A 22,291-nucleotide genomic window follows, 5' to 3' on the forward strand; every position below is an offset into this window, starting at 1 on the left:
CAGTAGTGTCCTTTGTTATAATGAGGTGACTCTTGGTCGGCTCCTAGATGGGGACTGGTCACCACAAAGACCAAGCCATGATTAAAAGCTTAAAACTTTCAGCCCTACTCTCCATCCTCCAGGAAGGGGAGAGGGGCTAGAAGTGGAGTTAATGATGGGTCATGCTTACGTGATGAAGCCTCTATAAAAACCCCAGAATACAGGGTTTGGTGAGGTTCTAGGGAGCTGGTGTGCCCAGAGAGGGCATGGGAGTTCCAACCACCATACCTTGCCCTAGGTACCCCTTCCATATGAAGTTCATTTTTATCTTTTAGCATACCCTTTTATAATAAACCAGTAAACGTACACAGGTGTTCCCGAGTTCTGTGAGCCATTCTAGCAAACTTTCAAACCCAAGGAGAAAGCCATGGGAACCCAGATTTACAGTCGGTCGGTCAGAAATATAGGTTACAGCCTGGGACTTGCGAATGGCATCTGAAGTTTGGAAGGGTCAGGCTTGTGGAACTGAGCCCACTATCTCCAGGTAGACAGTGTCAGAATTGAATTGAATTATAGGACACGTAGCTGGTGCTGAAGAGAGTCTCTTGGTGTGGGAGAAAAACCTATATATCTGGTATCAGAAGTGTTGAGTGTGGTAGTGTGAAAGCGAAGTGGAGACACGGGAGAAGTGTGTTTTTTCTATGGTCTTCTTGGAAGCGGGCGTGATAAAGGGAGCATGACCAATAGGAAGATATTGCCACAATTTGGCGTGAGTTTAGAAAGGCCTGGCCTGGAGCATAACAAGGGAAATGGAAAGGGCAGGAAGCAGAAGCAGAGGAAAACTAGTCAGCAGATCTTACGACGGAGGAAAGACAAGGAAAGAGAAGCATTTTAGTCCTTTCCACAGTTTTGTTTCTGGGTAACTGGAAGAGTGTTTTTACTCTTAAAAGCAATTTATCAATCCATCCATCCGTCAAATGTTCACAGGCATCACTGCGTAGGGATTCTCAACCTCATAAAAAGGAACAACGTTTATTTCTCTAAGCCTTTCAGTTTACTGAGTCCCTGTTATGTGCCAGCATCTATGCAGACACTGAGTTAGGATAAAAAAAGATAGTCTCGGGGCTTCCCTGGTGGCGCAGTGGTTGAGAATCTGCCTGCCAATGCAGGGGACACGGGTTCAAGCCTCGGTCTGGGAGGATCCCACATGCCGCGGAGCAACTGGGCCCGTGAGCCACAATTGCTGAGTCTGCGCGTCTGGAGCCTGTGCTCCGCAACGGGAGAGGCCGCGATAGTCAGAGGCCCGCGCACCGCGGTGAAGAGTGGCCCCCACTTGCCGCAACTAGAGAGAGCCCTCACACAGAAACGAAGACCCAACACAGCCATAAATAAAAAATAAATAAATAAATAAACTCAAAAAAAAATTAATAAAAATGTAAGCTCTCAAACTTTAAAAAAAAAAAAAAAAAAAAGATAGTCTCTACCCTGAACTGACGAGGAGGAAGGAAATAAGCAGGGGTAAAAAATTAATGCTGCTCCTTTAGCAGCATCTGTTCACTTTTTAAAAATTGCTCCCTCACTGCTGCCTCAAGATCCCCCTTTGTCCTAACTTCACATAGGATTTGGGCCCCACACAGATTCAAAGATCTGGCCAGATCCACTGCTCTTAGGTGGCCAAAATAAAGGTAAAATTTACAAGTTTTTCCTGCTTAAATTAAGTAAATCACTTTCTTTACTACTTAAAAAAAAACAATTCTAATTTAAGCTTAAGCATTTCATTATACAACATATACATTTTCTTTGATCCTATTTTGAGCTGAGCTTAAAAAAATATTACCAAGAATTTAGTTGGAAATTTTTTACTACAATGAAGGAAGAAATAGCCTAAGTAAAATACCCACTAGAAACCCAAATTAGGTCCTGAAGAAAACACTGCAGACAATAGGATGCTTGTTTGAACAGTAGGGGCAGGACTGCTGTATCTGGGGATTTCCACTTACCTTTCTCTAAAGGACTCCAAAAGAAACTATCTTATCTTATCTGTACTTCATCCCTGCATTTCTCAATCTTCCCTTCCCAAGAAGCCAAGGTGGGCACAAACCTACTTATACCAAGCCAGGTAGGAATCCTTCCCTTTCTCTGCCTGAAACTCAATAAATCGAAGTTGTCAGGAGTTGCCTGAAATAATCTCACTCTTTCTCTCTGTTCCTGTATACTCTGTGCCCCTGGAATTATTCCAAATTCTAAAATGGAAATAAAAGTATCAATACTTCCCTCACAAGGTTGTGTGGAGGATTAAATCTTTGAGCTTGTTTATCCAAAGATGAGGATCCAGAGTTAATTCACATGTTTGAATAGATGCAAACATAAGACTTAAAATCCAACTTCTAAAAATCTAAGTGCGTAGATAGGGGCACTTTGATAACAAAAGTAGAAATATCTTGCAGAGTAGAGAGAAATCATGACATGACAAAAAGGAGTACTGGAAAATGAGAGTTTTAAATAAAAATAAGTATAAAACAAACTTTTGGTACCAACCCCCATATGTCCTTAGGATTATATGACCACAGGTGCTTCAACTAATAGACACTATTTGTGTTGCTGGGGCAAGACACTTCACCTCTCTGGAGGAGAGACTGTCTCTGAAATTCTCTCTCTCAATGTTGTCCTTTAATTAAGCTAAAGATATTTTGGTTAAAGGGATGCTTTAAATGTAGCTTAAAACCAACCAGAATTATTTCCTAAACAGTTTCCAAGCTATCCCAAAGGGACCCAGATATACTGGGGTGCACTAAATTATTAATTATTAATTAAAAGACTCACTCCTTGACCTCAAAGAGTTTATAATCAAATTAAGGAATCAACATTCAAGTCATATAAATATTAGCAAATTCACAAGGCATCAAATAAATATTTACTAAGTCACACTGCACCAATACAAAGGGTTAAGGAGAACTGGAGTAATCAGAGATGGCTTTGGAGGTAATGGAGGACTTCAGGTCAGGTGGAAGAAGGGAAGAATTTGAATCAGTGGAAGAAAAGGCATAGAATGAATCGTCGGTTATTGCTTTACAAAGTCTGTGTTCTTTCTTTAACTTTAGTCCTGACTTTGTAACCTTGAACAAATAAATCCACAGTTACTAAGGGTCTGCTATATATAAAGTATGGTACATCATTTAAATAATGGAGATTTTCCAAGTTAAGGGTGGGGAGGGCTTTAAGATTAAAGAAGACAAAGCTCAAAACTAACCCCAAGCTCACATCATGTTGGTTATAAAACAAATGAAATCTGTTCTCTTGAAGAGAATTTTTAAAACTTGCCGTTGCTATCTCACCATTAATCAATTAAAATCAAACTCAGTATGAAACCTACATTAAACACATGTGTAACTCTTTTACTTAGATCAGTCACAGTGTGGGAAAAAAAATATTTTTACATGAAAATTTCAGAACCTTGCTCCATCCTTCTCTCATTTGAAACCATAGTCTTTTGCCACTAAAAACAGTACTTAATTCGATAGCTGTAGAAATAGCCTAAGCCATTCAATAGCTCATTTATGATACAGCATTGAATTTATCTAGCAAAAACACAACACATGCATGGGCACTTCCTTTTGCCCTGTGTAGTCTAAATCTCTGCCAAATGCAGAGGAAAGAAAGTACAGATGGACAGGATATCCTCAAATTATTTGGTTTGCCTATGTCATTCCAGAGAGAAATCTAGTGCCTGATTCACAGTTAGAAATTCAAATTAAGTAGAAATACCTAGGGTAGCCAGTCCTAGGGCTGAAAGGCAGGACTTCTTCATCAGCAGTTCACTAGGCAAGCTTGGAAGGTATGAAGGCTTTGCCTAAAGCGAAATCGGGAAATCCTGGCTTTCCAGAATTCACCTACCTCATTCAGTATAGCTCTTGGCTTAAGAGAAAGTGATTAAGGATTAAAGCAGGGGTGCCATTGCTTAAGAACACTAACAGGAACCAAGTACCTCAAAACCTATTTACATATAATTACAGCTGATTGAATTTAGAGTGGCAGTGGCATTTGAATATTCTTGTGCATTTGGACACAATTCTTCAATTCTTTATTTATTTATCTAGATACTTATCTATCTATCTATTTATTTATTTATTTTGGCCATGCCGTGCAGCATCTATCTAGCTATGCATTTATTTATTTAGGCCATGCCGTGCAGCCTGCAGGATCTTAGTTCCCCAACCAGGGATCAAACCTGTGCCCCCTGCGTTGGAAGCGCAGAGTCTTAACCACTGGACCACCAGGGAAGTCCTTGACATAGTTCTTAATGCACATTATATATGTATATTAAGTCACTGCATATCCAATACATTTCAGCAAATACCACAGAGGACCTAGTAGTAGTATGTGTTGGATACTATGCTTGGTACTGAGATTATACTGGCTTTTCGTGATGCCAGACCACTCAATCACTATAAGCCTGTTATTTCATCTATGTAAATAATATTGTGATATATGCATAGCTATGGTGAAGACTTAAAGACCCGATGAATATAAAGTCCTGAGCACAGTGTGTGCCTTCACTCAAATCATAGCTTTCTTTTTCTTTTTTTAACTATTACAGTGGTAAACTAGACACACAGCCCTGTAATCCTGAAGCTCCAGTAAAAGATACAGACAATGACCAGACATAATGACAATCATGATGATGATAAGGATATGGATAATACTAATAATAGCAGCTAATACTTATTTAGAACTTACCATGACCAAGGCACTATTCTAAGCACATAGCTCATCAATCAATCCTTATAACAACCCTTTGAAGTAAGTGACTAGAAGGCCATGGTAGTTGATATACAAATATGTGGGAGTGACCCTCTAAACCTCATTCTTGAGTGGCTGGGAAAGTACCTTCTTGGAATTAATAATATTAACCAGGTAAAACGACACAGCGTTGTGGGGCTGAGACCGTAAAAGAAGTTCTGAGCAAAAGGAATTAACATGTATGAATGCCTAGAGCAGAGAATGCACACGGATGACCAAAGAACTAAAGAAGTTCAGTGCCGGCAATGTCTACGTGAGGCTGCCAGCAATGTATAAATTCACGTGTTAGGAAAATCGGCTACCGGATAGAAAAAGAGAGGTGCTCTTAGGAAAGGCAGGGTTTCCTAAGAACGACAGGAGATGCTTGGTTGGTAATGTGCCAGAGAAGCCCACCTGTTAGCAGCAGCCTGTACTGGGGGATCCTCTGAACCGGCTTGAGCAGGTAGTGCTTGAGGGCCAGATTAGCACAGCGTGGGCTCATCTGAAAGGAAAAGGCATCCAAAGTAAACACATGCATTTTCCTAAGAAGCAAGGGACCCAGATCCAAGTGCTCCGGAAGCCGAACTTTAAATAGCCAGCGACTCTGGGATTCATGGAGAAGCTCCCTTCAAGGCACAGCTCCTATGCTGAGTGGGAAATCAGAACCAGCTCACCATGGAGTCTACCCTCTCTTGTAGGTACATCTCTGAAATCACTGACTCACTGGGAAATTCACAGCCCTCTCGCAGAGGGTGGAGGGTGGAGGCTGCAGTCTGCGTTGTAGGCCAATCAGAGGCAGCAGCTACCACTTAGAAAAGCATCTACCAATGTATTTATAACACACACCAACCCAACAACCTAGAAGGAAATGCCTGGCTCCCAAAATAAGATGACAGAAATAAAACTACTGGGAACTGGATTCAAATAACCATCAGAGCCTATCATCAATATACTCATAACAACAACAGTTGGTGCTGGGGAGAATGCAGAAATTAGGGACAACCTGAAAAGCAGCCTTGCTAAGCAAACCTCGTCTTATAAGCCTGAAGAATGCAAAATTTCTCAGATGAATGGCTACAAAAGACATCCCCCAAATCACACTGTATATGGGAACATTTGATTCCGGAACGCTTTTGACTTGACCACAAGGACATTCAATTCTGCCTAAAGTTTTTTTCTTAGTATGTACAACAGATACTGGTGCCCATTCCTGAGCCTCACCTCCTATCTCCAATAAAGGTATTTACTGTGGGGTGACATCAAAATGGCCAAGTGAAAATGTCCCTGCCTCCTAAGATGTCCTGGTGTTCTTACACAGCTCAAGTGGGAAGGAAAGACTTTTTTCAAATATGATGGTTCTATCTTTTTCTAAATATGTACATCCAGGGTCTGGTATGTAGAATAATTATGAAAGTATAATGACAATGCATGTTAAGAAAGCATCGAGGGACTCCCCTGGTGGCACAGTGGTTAAGAATCCGCCTACCAATGCAGGGGACACGGGTTCGAGCCCTGGTCCAGGAAGATCCCACATGCCGCGGAGCAGCTAAGCCCGTGTGACACAACTACCGAGCCCATGTGCCACAACTACTGAAGCCCGCGCGCCTAGAGCCCATACCCCGTAACAAGAGAAGCCCGCGCACTGTAACGAAGAGTAGCCCCCGCTCACCGCAACTAGAGAAAGCTCGTGCGTAGCAAAGAGGACCCAACACAGCCAAAAATAAAAATAAATAAATAAATAAATTTATTTTAAAAAAAGAAAAAAGAAATGAGAAGTAATGAGACATAAGCTTTAAAAAAAAAGAAAGCATCGATCATGCAAGCATCATTAGATATTAGACATCTAACTTTCTCCGTCATGTTTTCTTTTGCTGCCAAGGCAACAGAACAACTCACTGGACACTGATGAAAACCTGGGTCAATTATCAGTTGTCATAGCTGTATATACCACACTTCCATTCTTAATATCAATAGCATGAAGACTTCAGAAGAAAGGAAAAGAGCGAAAAGACGACAAATGATTTTAAAGTTTAATTACCGTACAAATTAGAAATCAGCCATATCTTAATACTTCCAAAACTTTTCTAGTTTCCTGTAACTGGAATTCACTAATATTTTTAGTTTCAAAACAGAGAAATGGTAGCAAAACAGAGGACGGTGGCAAAAATACCTCAAATTCTCTAACAACAGCAGCAAAACCTGGGTTTTTCTTGTACTGCTCATCCAACAAAGCTATATTCTTATCAAATTCTTTGATATATGTGGAATACATTTTTAGATATGGTCCCTTCTTTACAAAGATATCAGCAATTCTTTGTTGTTCCGTCCTAAGGATAGAGAAGAGATAGACAAAAACAGAAAAAGAGTCATTACAGTATCCAAAACATATCCAATGATGAGCAGAGCCCCATTTCCAAGCCATCAACTTACCTTTTTTTTCTCTTCTTGTAAGAAATATCCCCAAATGCCCACTCTTTCCCATTTCCATTATTGCTACCATTACATCTTGCCTGGATTCTGCCAGTCCTCTGACTGGTCTCCCTGCTTTCACCATCTCATGCTTCTGTATAGCCAGAGACTGTTCAGAAAATTCAGATGAACTTTTAAGATAATTCTTTATAAGAGTTAATGATAAAGTATGGACAGGAAAACTCTTTTTAATTATGTTTTATTTTATCATGCTTTAAAAAAATAGCTTTTAATCATTCCTCAGCCCTTAAACTCTGTGTAATTTTATACTTAGGCTGCAGCTAAGTATTAATTACTATTTAGCCTATTTTCCCAACACGCAGAAGCAAGATATCTGCAAAACAGGCAGAGGTATTTTCCTGGATTATGTGTAAAGAAAGCTTAGAGGGAAATTGTTATCATGAAAGTAGGTGATACACCATGTTGTTATTTTGGGTTCCCCATGGACTTCAACAATAAATTCAATCCCCCAGACCAAACTCTACACATTTCCAAAGATATCACCAAAGTTTCTGTTACTGTCTAAAGACCAATAAAAGCAGTTTATCTTTGGTATTCTTTTCCTGTTCTAAAATCTACAACATCTACAATGATGTCATATATGTGTATATTTTCTAAACCAAACAACATATCTTCCTATTATCTCGGTGAATGGTCTCCTTTCCAAAATGCAGAGTTTCCTGGCTTGAAGCTCCAAAAAGATAGATGAGACATTTAAAAATGTTTCCAATGTGAATACATCAACTAAACTCTCCCAATTTCAGAAATCCTGATTATAAAGGTCACCTATAGAAAGTTAAATTGGCTGACTATGGGCCCTTCCTGCTTTTGAGGCAACATTACCAAAGAATTTAAAAATTTAGAGTACCGAGCTAGGTGCAACAGTGAATTTTGGCCATCCAAAGTGATCAATCCACAGGTAACTGCCAAGAAAACTCAATATATTGAAAAAACACAATGTCAGGAACAATGCCTCTCTGTCACATGCAGGGCCCTTATGGCTTCATCTAAACTTGGAAACTGGGAAAGCGGGTCAGTCCATTTTTACCAGTTCAACATTCTTTCCTCCAGTTCCTTCAGGAGATCCCGATTGAGCTCATACAGCTGAGGCAAGTAGTATAGGATCTGATTTAGGATCCGGTCCTCAATCACTGGTTTCCCAAGTTGCCTGGAAGCATGGGCTACTGCATCCCGGAAATCCTGTTATAGTTCAGAGGAGGAAAAACAATATACATACATATGTAACTTAATAAAAAGCTTTTCCCCCAGTCACTCTCTTCCCTAAAACAATATAAACTGCAAATTGTATTTCCCACGAAGAACTCAAATTGAAAAGTACCCACTTCCTCCTATCCCACTTACTTGGCTAGGACACACACACACACAAAATGGCTGGGGTGTATATTTGGTTTTAAAACAGACTGTGTGATATTTCTCTTAAATCTTTTGCTGTGATCTCCAAACTTTGTAATTATACTAAGGGGGTATCTGGAAATTGTATTGCAACTCTAAGTAGGCCTTAAAATTATTCCAATACTACTATATGAACAAAATCCATTTATTTTAAAAGTCTCCAGATCTTAATTTTATTTTGGAAGTGTCCCTTTGTCCACTTTCAGTAATTACTTCCCAAATGCTGGAGCATTCTAAGTGAGGCATGTGGAGGGTGGTACATTCTTGATAATCAGAGAATACTGGATCCAAGCCCTTACTCCTAAAATACTGTGTTTGCTTGAGCTAGCTCCATTTTCCTCATCTGTTAAATGGGTTATGAGACTTTAATTAGATACTGCACACAAAGCTTCTTACAATGTATTTGGCACACAGAATCAACAAAACATTTTAACTCTGGACCTTAAACTCTTTCCTCCCTCACCATAAATTCACCAGAATCTATACTTTTCACAAATAAAAACTTTTCTCGTCACATATCACTTTTCCCTGTAAGACTATTTATACCATGTTTTAAGACAGGCCCACCCCACCCCACCCTATCACTCCAGAGGACTTGGAAAGGGTGGGGTTGGAGATGGTACTTCTCTAGATTTCACTATATCTTGAGGCCTCCCCCCAGGGGATAAGTAAAACAATGGTGGACTCTGTTCTATAGTCCTGAGGATTCAATAACAAAGATTGTTCCCTCTTAGAAACAGGTTTAATTAAAACCGTAAAGCAAAGGTTGTATAAAACAGACTCTCTACTAGGCTTTATCTTCTTTCTCCTTTCTAGCTGCTTTCCCTTCAGGAATTCACTGGGCAAATCAAATACACAAAAAAAGACCCTGATTTCTTCCCTGATCCTTTCAGCACCTACCCCTTACCTACATACATTAACCATTAGTATTTCTTATGCTTCTTGTGAAGGGCAACAACTTCATACCTAATTTAAAAGTACACAAAAAGCTCCTAGAGTAATGAAAATAAAAACAAAAATAAACAAATGGGACCTAATTAAACGTGAAAGCTTCTGCACAGCAAAGGAAACTATAAACAAAACAAAAAGACAACCCACTTAATGGGAGAAAATATTTGCAAACAAAGCAGCCGACAAGGGATTAATCTCCAAAATATATAAACAGCTCATGCAGCTCTATGTCAAAAAAAAATCCAATCAAAAAATGGGCAGAAGATCTAAATAGACGTTTCTCCAAAGAAGACCTACAGATGGCAGAGAGGCACATGAAAAGATGCTCAACATCACTAATTATTGGAGAAATGCAAATCAAAACTGCAGTGAGGTACCACCTCACACTGGTCAGAATGGCCATGATCAAAAAGTCTACAAACAATAAATGCTAGAAAGGGTGTGGAGAAAAGGGAACCCTCCTACACTGTTGGTGGGAATGTAAATTGGTACAGCCACTCTGGAGAACAGTATGGAGGTTCCTTAAAAAAACTAAAAATAGAACTACCATATGATCCAGCAATCCCACTCCTGGGCATATATGAGAAGAAAACCATACTTCAAAAGGATACATGCACCCCAGTGTTCATTGCAGCACTATTTACAATAGCCAGGACATGGGGGGGACTTCCCTAGTGGTCCAGTGGTTAAGAAGCCACACTTCCATTACAGGGGGCACGGATTCAATCCCTGGCCAGGGAACTAAGATTCCCACAGGCCTTGTGGTGCAGGCAGACACACACACAAAAAAGACATGGAAGCAACCTAAATGTCCATCAACAGATGAATGGATAAAGAAGATGTTTTTATATATATGTATGTGTGTGTGTGTGTGTGTGTGTGTGTACAAATACAACGGGGTATTACTCAGCCATTAAAAATAGAATGAAATAATGTCATTTGCAGCAACATGGATGGACGTAGAGATTATCATACTAAGTGAAGTCAGACAGAGAAAGACAAATATCATATATCACTCATATGTGGAATCTAATTAAAAAAAAAACAATACAAATGAACTTATTTACAAAACAGAAAGACTTACAGATATCAAAAACAAACTTATGGTGATCAAAGGGGAAATGTGAGGGGGAGGGATAAATCAGGAGCTTGGGATGAACACACACACTACTATATATAAGACAGATGACCAACGAGGACCTACTGTATAGCACAGGGAACTCTACTCAATATTCTGTGATAACCTATACGAGAAAAGAATCTAAAAAAGAATGAATATATGTATATGTAAAAAATAAATAAATAAAAGTACACAAAAAGATTCCTCTTCTGGGAATTCCCTGGTGGTCCAGTGGTAAGGACTCCACCTCTGGGCTTCCACTGCAGGGGCATGGGTTCTATCCCTGGTCAGGGAACTAAGATACCACATGCCGCGATCCCGCATGCCGCGATCCCACATGCCGTGAGGGATGGCCAAAAAAAAATTAAAAAACGATTCCTCTTCTAAGGTATATTTTAGACAAGTCAAATCCTATGTTCAAGAAGTGCTAATAAACCCTTCACTTAGGCCTCAGTACCTGGGACTAACTTTATCAACCCAAAACAGTCATATTAACCCAAAGGAACCAACTAGTTAGACCAGTAACTAAAGAACTACTTTGACAACTAATTACTGTAATATAAAATAAGAATTCGTTACTTGTATAAACTACAATCCAGAAAACCACACAAAACAGCTCCAGAAACCAAATGGATTTGTGCCAAATTCCATCTCCCAACAGCTTGTTTCTATCAGCATTCACATTTAGTAAGAGAAAATACAGCCAACTTAACACTTTCGAAAGTCATTAGACTTTCCATCAGGCAGAACTATACAGAATATATTTACATACCACGAATAACATCCTCAATTGTAAATGTATTCAAAGCACAACAGTTAAACATCTTCTATAGCATTTTATTTTTTATTTTACCAGTTTAATGATTAATATAATTTAGATGCAAGAGTTTCCTTGTTCAGCAAAACAAGAAGCACTGCCCTTTCTTCTGGTAGGATAAATGATGAATATGTTTGTCCCTTGGCAGCAGGATGACTTTTATTTTCCAGTTGGAAGGCATTTCCTCAGCCAGGACAGTGACAGCAGACATTAGCTGCTATGTAGCTTAAGGATCCTGTTTGACACAGCTTTTGCTAGAGTCTGTATTCCATATGTCTGCCACCATTGCCAAAAAGGAAACTGGTTTATTTAAGACACATTCAACAGACACTAGCCAAATCCACACTGCGCTGACCAGTGAGGTGGCCACCTCTAACTGGAGGTCCCTGTCACATACCGGGCAAAACTTTAGTTTTTTTCCAGTACTACTGGGTGGTGTCGACAGCTCTAGAGGAATGAATGGGCTATGATGCCTTTTTTAAAATTATGAGTAGCATGTCAGAATAAAAGAGAAATATAACTATAAGTGCAAAGGAAGACCGTTTAACACAGACAACAGGAATTTAGAGAGTTTATACCCAGCTATTAAATATTATTCCTAAGACCTAGAGAGTTACATATTCTAAACAAGTACTACCAGGGCCATTGTTAGCCTTCATGGTGGATTTTTGAAAACAGAAAAGAGCACCCCTTCCTCCAGGCCAGTGCAACTCAGACCAAGGGCTCTACTCATAACTGATGGCCTTCTTAACCACACAGCGCAGCCCTGGCCCCAGTTCATTCCCTCACCTTGTGGGCTACCATCCCCTGAAAGCCATGTGCAATGGCCCCAGTGCCAGATGCAACTAATTCACACAGGAACTACACACAATCTCTAACTTCTCAGCTCTTCATGAACCTCAACCATTTCCAAACTCGTGCCACTGGAAGGAGGAAACTTTTTTTTTTTTTTTAAATAGAAAAGATGATTACAACATATGTCTGGTTATTTTTCTAAATGCTAACAGCCAGGGTAATTTGGGAAAGTGTGATGACACTTAAGAGCCAGAGGCAAAACTATTTTGAGGCAGAAGAATCTAAATTTACCAACATCCCCTTGACTAAATCAGTGAGGATGCAAGACCACAGGACTGGCACCTTCAATTAGATCCAAAGTATACTTTTTCACACTGGAAAAGGTGGGTAATTAAAATAAAAGAGGTGAGGGGAGCTAGAGTGTAAAAATGTTAGGTAAGTGGGTGAGTTTTTTGATATCAACTACATATACTTCAATCTATTGTTCTAACATAAAACCTACCAAAGATTCTGTATGCAAAACTGAACCACCTACACTCTAGTTTCTGATCACCATCAACTTGGCCTTTTTAGAAACAGAAATGGGCTTCTGGATTAAAAAGCATACCATAATAGTATTCTTAATAATTCCAAGAAAACCTACAAATAAGAACCAGATCAACTTTAAAATAACTCAGCTCCTTTGAGGTATTAACATACTATCCTTAACAGCTCTGATCACTTGGGCAAGAGCAAGCAAAAATCAATGCAAATAAAATCAAGTCTGAACATCTAAAGCAACGAAGCACAAAACAGATGGCCTTGTTTGTCAGGTCAGGCTTTATATCTCCAGGACCAAAGAGAAGTAAGTGAGTTAATAACCAGATGTCCTGACTGGGCTTCCTGACCTTAGGGCATTATTTAACCACTATGATGACACAGTGAATTACAAAGACTAAATGGACATATGAGCAGACAGGGAGCTCTGCAGGGCTCCCTGCCTGCATGAAGGGCATTAAGAATCACTTCATATTAAGCAAAAGCAAAGCAGCTGCTAAGGTCAAAGAGCTTTGAAAAATATACAGAAAGCAGTGTGATACTATGAAGTTAAAGGGGGTGGTGGGAAGGCTCCATGTTAACAATTTGATTTTGTTTTACAATGAAAATATTTGACCAATGAAGTTACTCCTCCCTCTATGTTCAGACCTGGTGATATCATGTACAATCATCAATGCAAAACTGTATAAAACATGAATGAAACCTATCCTTTGTCTCAAATCTCCAACCCCTGCTTAATAACATTAAGAAATAATCATCATAATATATCCTAAATGATCATCTTTAGAAGATGAAAAACTAGAACTCCAGTTTCCTGGCCCAACTGAAAGAATTCTGAATGCAAGCCAATATACTCAAAGATACACTGTACCTTACACAGCATGGCAGATATTTCAAGTAACAACTTTTAATCAATTTCTGAACATTCACTTAGTGCAAGGGCTCAAACAGACCAGAGTTCAAAGTCTGGCTTTGCCATTTAATGGGTTTTGCCATTTAGTGGGTTACTTTTGGCAGTTAGCTTACTTTCTTCATTTAAAAAAACAGAAATGACATCTATCTGATAGGGTGGTTATGAGGACTAAAATAGATAATTTGTGTAACATATCATGCTGCCAGGTGCACAGAGAGCACTCAATAAGGCCATTTATTTAATTAAAGGAGATTTGGTTATGTTAAATGATACATTATTACCATTTAACATCCACAAGTCCCTGGAAGCTTGGAAAGAGAGCCCTCAAACAGAGGTTTATAAACAGAAGGAAACATTATACCAAACCAAGGTGAGGGAAACAAACACCTCAGCAGCAAGACAAAGGCACTCTTAACAATGAATTTCAGGGACTTCTCTCTAGCGGGCCAGTGGTTAAGACTCCATGCTCCCAGTACAGGGGTCACGGGTTTGATTCCTGATCGGGGAACTAAGATCACGCATGCCGCAAGCTGTGGTCAAAAATTAAAACAAAAAAACCAATGAACTTCATACAGTGAAGGGTAGTCCTCATGCGAAGGAAGCTGCTCAGAAGTGAAAGTCTGGTAGCCATGTCAATAGACACTAAAGGCGGATTCTTTGTAACTAAAGAACAAATGATACTTAAATGGTTCTCAAAACTGAAAAGACAAGGTGTATTCAGTAGAACAAGATGAAGTCATTTTAAGATGGTAAAAACTGGAGGCTTCTATGAAGAAGTCTTTTATTATTATTTTATTTATTTATTTATTTTTGGCTGTGTTGGGTCTTCATTGCTGCGCGCAGGCTTTCTCTAGTTGCGGTAAATGGGGGCTACCCTTTGTTGCAGTGCACGGGCTTCTCATTGCGGTGGCTTCTCTTGTTGCACAGCATGGGCTCTAGGCGCACGGGCTTCGGTAGTTGTGATTCACGGGCTCTAGAGCACAGGCTCAGTAGTTGCGGCACACGGGCTTAGTTGCTCCACGGCATGTGGGATCTTCCCACATCAGGGCTCGAACCCGTGTCCCCTGCATTGGCAGGCGGATTCTTAACCACTGCGCCACCAGAGAAGCCCGAGGAAGTCTTTTATAATGCATTTTTAAAAAAGATATATTCTATTTACTAATAGACATCTGAATGTCCAAGTAGCTTTGCCTCTAACTCTATGGATTTTAATTGGGAGTCTCTCAAATTTTCAAGGTAACGTATATCCCAGTCTAAGGCAACTGGTAGAACAAAGATGCTTCATTACGAGTACCACTTACCTACTACTTAACCAGCCCATCTTTGTTAAAAAGACCTCAAAGTCTCTAATCATTTTCTTTCAAAATATATTTTTTAAATCATGCTATTTAGACATTTAAAAAGTAAGCTTATAGATATGTCTATTAAACCAGTCTCCCATCAGAAAGCAAATAAGATAACAAAAGCAAAAAAACACTGTATCATTTGTACTTAATTATATTAGATGTCTAAGGTGTTTTATCTGGAAAATGGCATTTATATACAATATAATAGCAACTTCTGGATTGGACAACTTCTGCTACAAAAGAGGAAAAGAAATATAAACAACTAGAGTTTCACCAAACCAAGTTTTATTCATCAGTTTCCTATCATTCATTTAACATACGAATTTAGTACGATACCAATAAACACAACAGATAAAAATCCCTGCTTTCATGGAGCTTACTTTCTAACGGAAGAAGAAACCTAGTAGGGTATTTTTCAGGAACAAATTTTATTTTGATTGATTTGAGTAAAAGCTTACTAAGATAACATTAAAACTAAATAGTATGGATTTTGACTGACATAAATACATTCTAAATAACAGCACTTTATCTTGAAGGACCTCCACTTAGCCTGCAGCTAAAACTAATTGGTGCCTGACAGTTTTTTGTATGATCACATTTAACCATTACACCAACTTTATGTGGTTATTATTATTCCCATTTTCCAGAAGAAAACAAGGCTTCATTAATTTGCCCAAGAGCACACAGTTAGTGGCAGAAGCAGAATTCTTAACCACTAACCAATTAGTCCCATTCATTCATTCAATAACATTTACTGGGGGCCTTCCACTGAATAGGAATGATGGGAGACTCTGAAGATACACGATATCTGCCCTCACCTAGCTTACATGTTAGTACAGGAGACCATAAACAAACAGATATACAAAACATATGAAGTATCAAGAAGAAAAGAAACACAGGAAAGTTGAAGAGAAAAGGATGGTCAGTGAAGACCTCTCTGAGGAAGTCACATTAAGCCCAGACTGGAAGGATAAAGAAAGAACTAGCTACGAACAAATGAAGGAAGGATGAACATTCTAGGAAACTGCATTGGCAAAATCTCTGAGCAGGAATAACTTTAGCACTGAACTAAGAACTGAAAGGAGGCTGGTATGGCCAGAACATGCTCTGCAAGTGAGAGAATGCCTTTCTCTCTTTCACCAACATTTCACCTCATTACTAAAGGCCAAATCACAGAGCACCTTACAGGCAGGGGGAACCATAATTTACTATACAAACTAGATCATTTTTGACAGTAAAAGGGAGCTCTATTAATAATATTATGCTAAGACAATAACCAAGGTGGTCAAAAGCAGACTAGGACAGATGGTCATCCTACCTACAGGACTTGGTAAATAGCATGGTTTTTATTATATAATGCAATGAGAACCATTTAAAGGGTTTTTTTGTTGTTTTTTGTTCTATTTATTTATTTATTTATGGCTGTGTTGGGTCTTCATTTCTGTGCGAGGGCTTTCTCTAGTTGCGGCGAGCGGGGGCCACTCTTCATCGCGATGCGCGGGCCTCTCATTATCACGGCCTCTCTTGTTGCGGAGCACAGGCTCCAGACGCGCAGGCTCGGTAATTGTGGCTCACGGGCCCAGTTGCTCCGCCGCATGCGGAATCCTCCCAGACCAGGGCTTGAACCCGTGTCCCCTGCACTGGCAGGCAGACTCTCAACCACTGCGCCACCAGGGAAGCCCCATTTAAAGGGTTTTAAGCAGGGGAGTGACATGATCTCATATATATGTTAAGAAAATCACTCCTAATACTTTATATGAAAAAAAAATCTTTTAAGGAACAGATTGAAGGGGGGTAAGAATGCACATAGGAAGCCCAGTTAAAAGGCCGGTGCTGTTTTGAGTATGAGATGATATTCTGGACTAGGCTGGTAGCAGTAAAGAGGAAACAGAATCAGCAGGTTTGCTGATAGTTCAGCTGGAGAGGTGAGAGGGAGAAATGAAGCACAAATCCTAGTTTTCTGGCTTTGGCAGCTATATGGATGGCACTACTATTTTGAAAAGGGAAAGACTGCCTTTTAAGAATCTCTTTTTTCTTTGGACTCAACAGGGTATTGACTTAGAGACAATGTGTATATTGGACCTTTTTTCAAATCCAGGTCAAAGTCCAAGAGCTCATGGTAGGTACTGCAGAGTGAGGACCATATTACTTACAGTCTTGCTACTGCCTCTGCAGGCCCATTTTTTTCTCACAAACATCAGAAGAATCAAAGCCCTCAGCTAAGTTCACCAATTCTTAGAACCTTAAGTATATTTTAAATCACATAACCTCTACCCAAATCTAATTCCTCCCAATGTAATATGATAAAATTCATTAGATTTAAAAACACTTTTATGAGTTATAGCAGCCTGGTTCAGCAAATTCAAAACAAAGAAGTGATAGTGAGCTACAGTAACATATTAAAGTGATATATAAAGTGTTAACAAACTACTCTGATATATTAAACTTTTTAAAGTGTGGCTACTCTATTGGACAGTGCTGATACTGAAGATTTCTGTTTCACAGAAAGATCTATTAATGCTATTCTAGAGTCTCTAATATGGAAGACTATTAATGGGAAATCATATATAACTAAACAATAGCTTCTCCCAAGCCATGTGGATACCTGGTTGATTTCCAAAAATACCCACTGGATTATCTAAAGCCTGTTAGATATTTTAAAGCAGTCATATTCTATCATATAACACAGAAGTTAATCCATTTAGAGGAAATCAGATAGCAGGATCGCTCAGGATTAAAACAATCCACGTGCTACCTTTATGGGGTACTTTTGGTAGAAGAGTAAATATGAGCCTTAACAGCATAGTGGGAGTGCTGGATTGAAACAAGAGATGCTTTTGGCTTCACCCACATTATCCTGGTGACAAACCCCTCCTAGTAATGGCTGAGAACCTGTTTAATGCCTGGTTGTTAAGATACCCGCTTATGTTGGGCTCTAGTGAGTTAACATTTGCACATACCAGACAGGATGTTAACATGAGGTTGGCAGATGATCTACTCTCACTCCTACATTAAAGGCTTAGGAGGTTTTGAAGATGTGCAAATCAAGGTGGGTTATGGATGATTCACTCTGTTCAACATCAGCGGGGAAGAGGCCAAGGCCATCAATCAGATCTGAGATAAGGGAAATATTTTGGTCTAATTGTCTATTTTTATAGGGCTTATGCTTTGTTCCAAAAATATATAGGTAAGAACCAGGATATATATATATTTTAAAATCAAATAAACATACTGGTAAAGCTTTTAATTGCTCCTCTACCCACTAGAATCAGAACCTCCTTCATTAAAATGAAATTTTAATACGGGGAGAAAAGGGCATTTGAAAGGGACAGAATCGTGAAAAGTCTACTGCCTGGTAATATTAAAATGAATACTTCCCATTCATTGATGCTCTACAAGGGAAGAAGAAGAAGAAAATGTAACAGCAATTTGAGACCCTACCGTATATTGTACAATACTAGGTTCTTTCACATACTTTATTCCACTGATTCCTCACAACCTGAGAGATGGGTATTTTTATCCCCATTTTACAAATGAGGAAAGCTAGATCTAACAGGTCAAACAACTTTTTTTTTTTTTTTTTTTTTTTGCCCATGCCACGCAGCTTGTGGGATCTTAGTTTCCCAACCAGGGATCGAACCTGGCCCCTCAGAAGTGAAAGTGCAGAGTCCTAACCAGTGGACCGCCGGGAAATTCCCCAAACTTCACATACTTGGTAAGAAATACAATCTACTAAGCCAGTGCTTCTCCAAGTGTGGTCTACAAATTGTTATTGGTATGCAAGGTTTGATCAAATCGAACAGTGAAGTTAAGCAATTTTTGCCTCTATAAGTTTACTCATTCACTTGCAGATGCTTAGAATTTCCTTGGAGTGGTACTATTTGTATTTAAACAGTGAAGTTAAGCAATTTTTGCCTCTATAAGTTTACTCATTCACTTGCAGATGCTTAAAATTTCCTTGGAGTGGTACTATTTGTATTTAAACATGTCTATCAGAAAATATGTCCAATAGATACAATTTGCTCATCCTAGAGATATGTTCTAAGTTTCCCAGAAAAACAGCAGTTTAGCATTTTCTTCTCCCCCTGCAATTGCTTGTACAATGGAGAAGGCTGGGGCACAGCAGCAAATGTATATGGAGTTTATTTTGCTAAGTCATTTATATTTATCAAGCTTATCATTAATTTTTGAATTGACAATATGCTTGTCAATAACTCTGGGTGACCAAATATTGCCATATATATATATATATATGAATTTTAAAAGGGAAATTTCCAATATAGTCAAGAGTTATATGAGGAGCTATTCATGGGAAAATAACTTCTCAAAACAAATTAGCAATGTTAAGAAATTTTTAAGAAAAAATTTCCAAAGCTAGAGATTTTTCACAAAGGAATTAGGCCTCCATGTGTCTATTGGACCAAGTACAGAGCACAAGGGGATCATTTGGTGAATGATCCCGCCTTTAAGTATAACCCACTTTTCATGTTTATATATCTATTAAAAAAAAAACACTGAAAATCATAGTCTTTGCAGAGACATAAATGGGTGTATATTTTGTAAACCTACTGTTTTTCAGCAGTTCAGTTTAATATGATGTTAATAATTACCATCTAAGTAAACTTCTTGGATGGTAATTCAATTCATTTCCATTTCTTCTTTTATTGTTTCCTCTACTTCAACCTTTTCATTTGTTAAGTCTTAATATCTTGCCCAAATATAATTAAAATAAAGTTACACTAAAAGCATTTTAACTGCCAATGAGTAACGAAACTTGTGAAAACTTGCAGGTACAAAGGAGTGCATGAGAAAAATGAATATGCAGTCAGACACATAATTGTTTCCCAACAGGTTTGTTCAAGTTCACAATTATAAAAACTGAAAATAGACCTTTAAAAAGTTAGTTGTAAAAATGTCTATTTTAAGTGTCTTTCTAGGAGTTTGTTCAGTTAGAACAGTTTTAAACACTGATCATGACATTCTTTACCCATTGCTGTGCAAAATTCTACTGTAGCAGACATCTTCTGCAAATGCCCAAGAAGAAATATTATCCTTTCAATAACTCTTTATTATGAAGATAGAAAGTTTAAAGACTTTGGAAATACAGATATAAAGGCTCTATGTTTCAGAAATCATCTGGGTATACTACACATACATGAGATTAATACATTTTAGAAAATTTCTCTCTTCACATATGTGTGAATTTAAAAATATAATCATGTATTAGAAAGCACATACATGTATATACATGTTAATTTAAATATATTTAAGTTAATTATGCTGAACATATTGAGGGACAGGGAAAGATGTAAAAGTGGATAGTCTCAAACTTCAAGAAATATTAGCAGATACTTACAATATGCAAAAGTTTTAACACGTCCACAAACCTGTAAAAAACAGCAATGAGACATGTTTTAAATGAGTCAATGGGGAAACAAATAGTCTTCTGAATTGGAAACTGGATACCTACACTTTCTCTGAGCTCATGATCTCCTTGGCAATATGATGGACTTTACTTTTCATTCCAGTATCTTCACCCTGTGATAAGAGTGCATTAAGAAAACATGAACTCATAGAAGGATAATGAAGATCAGCTTGGAGCTAGTCTGACGTACATTCAAGCTCTGATACTTATAGGTTTCAATTAGAACACATTTCATACTACATAATGTCTCAGATGGCAAATGTGGAGGTTTAGATGTGGTTATTATACAGGATTTGCTGAGAGCAATCGGTAATCCTCACCATTATCAACAGTGGACTGAGAGACTGCCCCAGGAGCCCCAGAGCCCTGGTGGGGCATACTGTCAATGGTTCAAAACTGAAGCCACATTCTGCAGCCACTGAAGCCTACAGATATCACATGATGTGAGTTCTTGGGGTGCACACAAGTAATTTAACATTAGGAAAGATTCAATAGGCATGTATATGAGCACTTCACCCTTAGTAAAGCCACTCTTAAGTCAGGCAACTTAAGTGCCATCTGAAAAGTGCTCTTCACAGTCTATACCACACACATGCCAACATTATAGCCACAGGCACTCTCAACTTACTTAAAATCCCTTTTAGAAATATGCTCTTACAGTCAAGGCAGTTTTATTCTAAAGAGCTGAAAAGAATTTATTTTAGTATGTATTGTATGGTGTGAAAATTAAAAGCTCTAGCAGGGACAAAAAATGTACACTTTTGAAAAAAAGAGAGGTGATTATGAATGAGGTCTCAATATTTATGCGAGATTATTGTTGTAGTTGTTTTCATTTAAATACTGATAGAGCTGGCTTTGACTCCAGGGCAGTAGAGGAAAGGAGAGGAGTTTCTCTCCATTTCTATTCTGGTGAAAGATCTGAACACTACATTTCCAGAGTGAAAGGCAAGAGAGTAAACAAGGAACAAGCAGTCATAAAATTTCAGGTATTACATGTAAGGTGAAAATTATGACTGCTGCCATTAGAAGGAAAGTGCACTGATGTTTCTGTTGAAGAAATGTCAGATCTGGTTTTAGAAAGAGGCCTCTACATTCGTGCTGGCATTGGCAATACCAGGACCCAGTTATCTTGTGCTGCACAGAGTGCAGTTGGACAAGGCAATGTCAAAATAAGGGTAAAAATTGACCATGACAGTCCAGTAGTCAGTCACTAATAAAATGACAGGAAAAAAATAATGGTAGTGACTAATTCTTATTTATTTATTTAGGAAGTGAACTCTCAGATTATCTCAAAGTTTTACCCAATGTTTAAGTCTCTAAAAATAATAATAGTAACAGTGTGAAATAATAGTCTTCTTTTCTAAACTGAAATCATGGCTAGGATGCTAGCACATCTGCTTACCTGAGCATCGAGGAAAGGACTATCTTATTTCTTTTTTTTTTTTTCTTTTTTTTTGTATCCATTTGCTTCCTCACACTGTCAGTCTTTCCCCATCCCCACCAGGATAGAACAGTGCTGCGTGTGGTGGCCACGGGGGTGCCCGGCTCAGACAGCCCATCAAGGGAACCTGTTGCAGGGAGCCAGGCTGACCGAGAGCCTCTAGCTGCTGCACATTCAGAGTCACCACAGCAAGAACATCAGGCCACGAGTCCTGCAGGCTGCCCCCAGCAAGGATGACCAGGAAAGGGTACTAGAGCCAGGCCCCCCTGCCTGATGCAGACCCCTTAGCAGCCTGATCAAGACTTT

At 38.8% G+C, this 22,291-nt stretch overlaps 1 protein-coding gene across 2 annotated transcripts in view; it reads right to left on the minus strand.

The window, feature by feature from the left end:
- FGD6 (FYVE, RhoGEF and PH domain containing 6) overlaps positions 1–22,291 on the minus strand; it is a 110,018-nt gene that overhangs the window by 35,368 nt on the left and 52,359 nt on the right. For both annotated transcript variants that reach the window (XM_068561551.1, XM_068561550.1), the window contains exons 4-8: positions 20,590–20,657; positions 20,476–20,506; positions 8,276–8,427; positions 6,929–7,085; positions 5,173–5,260 (exon numbers count right to left, since the gene is read on the minus strand). In XM_068561551.1, coding sequence (XP_068417652.1) covers positions 5,173–5,260; positions 6,929–7,085; positions 8,276–8,427; positions 20,476–20,506; positions 20,590–20,657 — 496 coding nt within the window. The remainder of the gene's footprint in view (positions 1–5,172; positions 5,261–6,928; positions 7,086–8,275; positions 8,428–20,475; positions 20,507–20,589; positions 20,658–22,291) is intronic.

Source organism: Eschrichtius robustus, chromosome 13 (genome assembly GCF_028021215.1).
Source record: "Eschrichtius robustus isolate mEscRob2 chromosome 13, mEscRob2.pri, whole genome shotgun sequence".
NCBI classification, from domain to species: Eukaryota; Metazoa; Chordata; class Mammalia; order Artiodactyla; family Eschrichtiidae; genus Eschrichtius; species Eschrichtius robustus.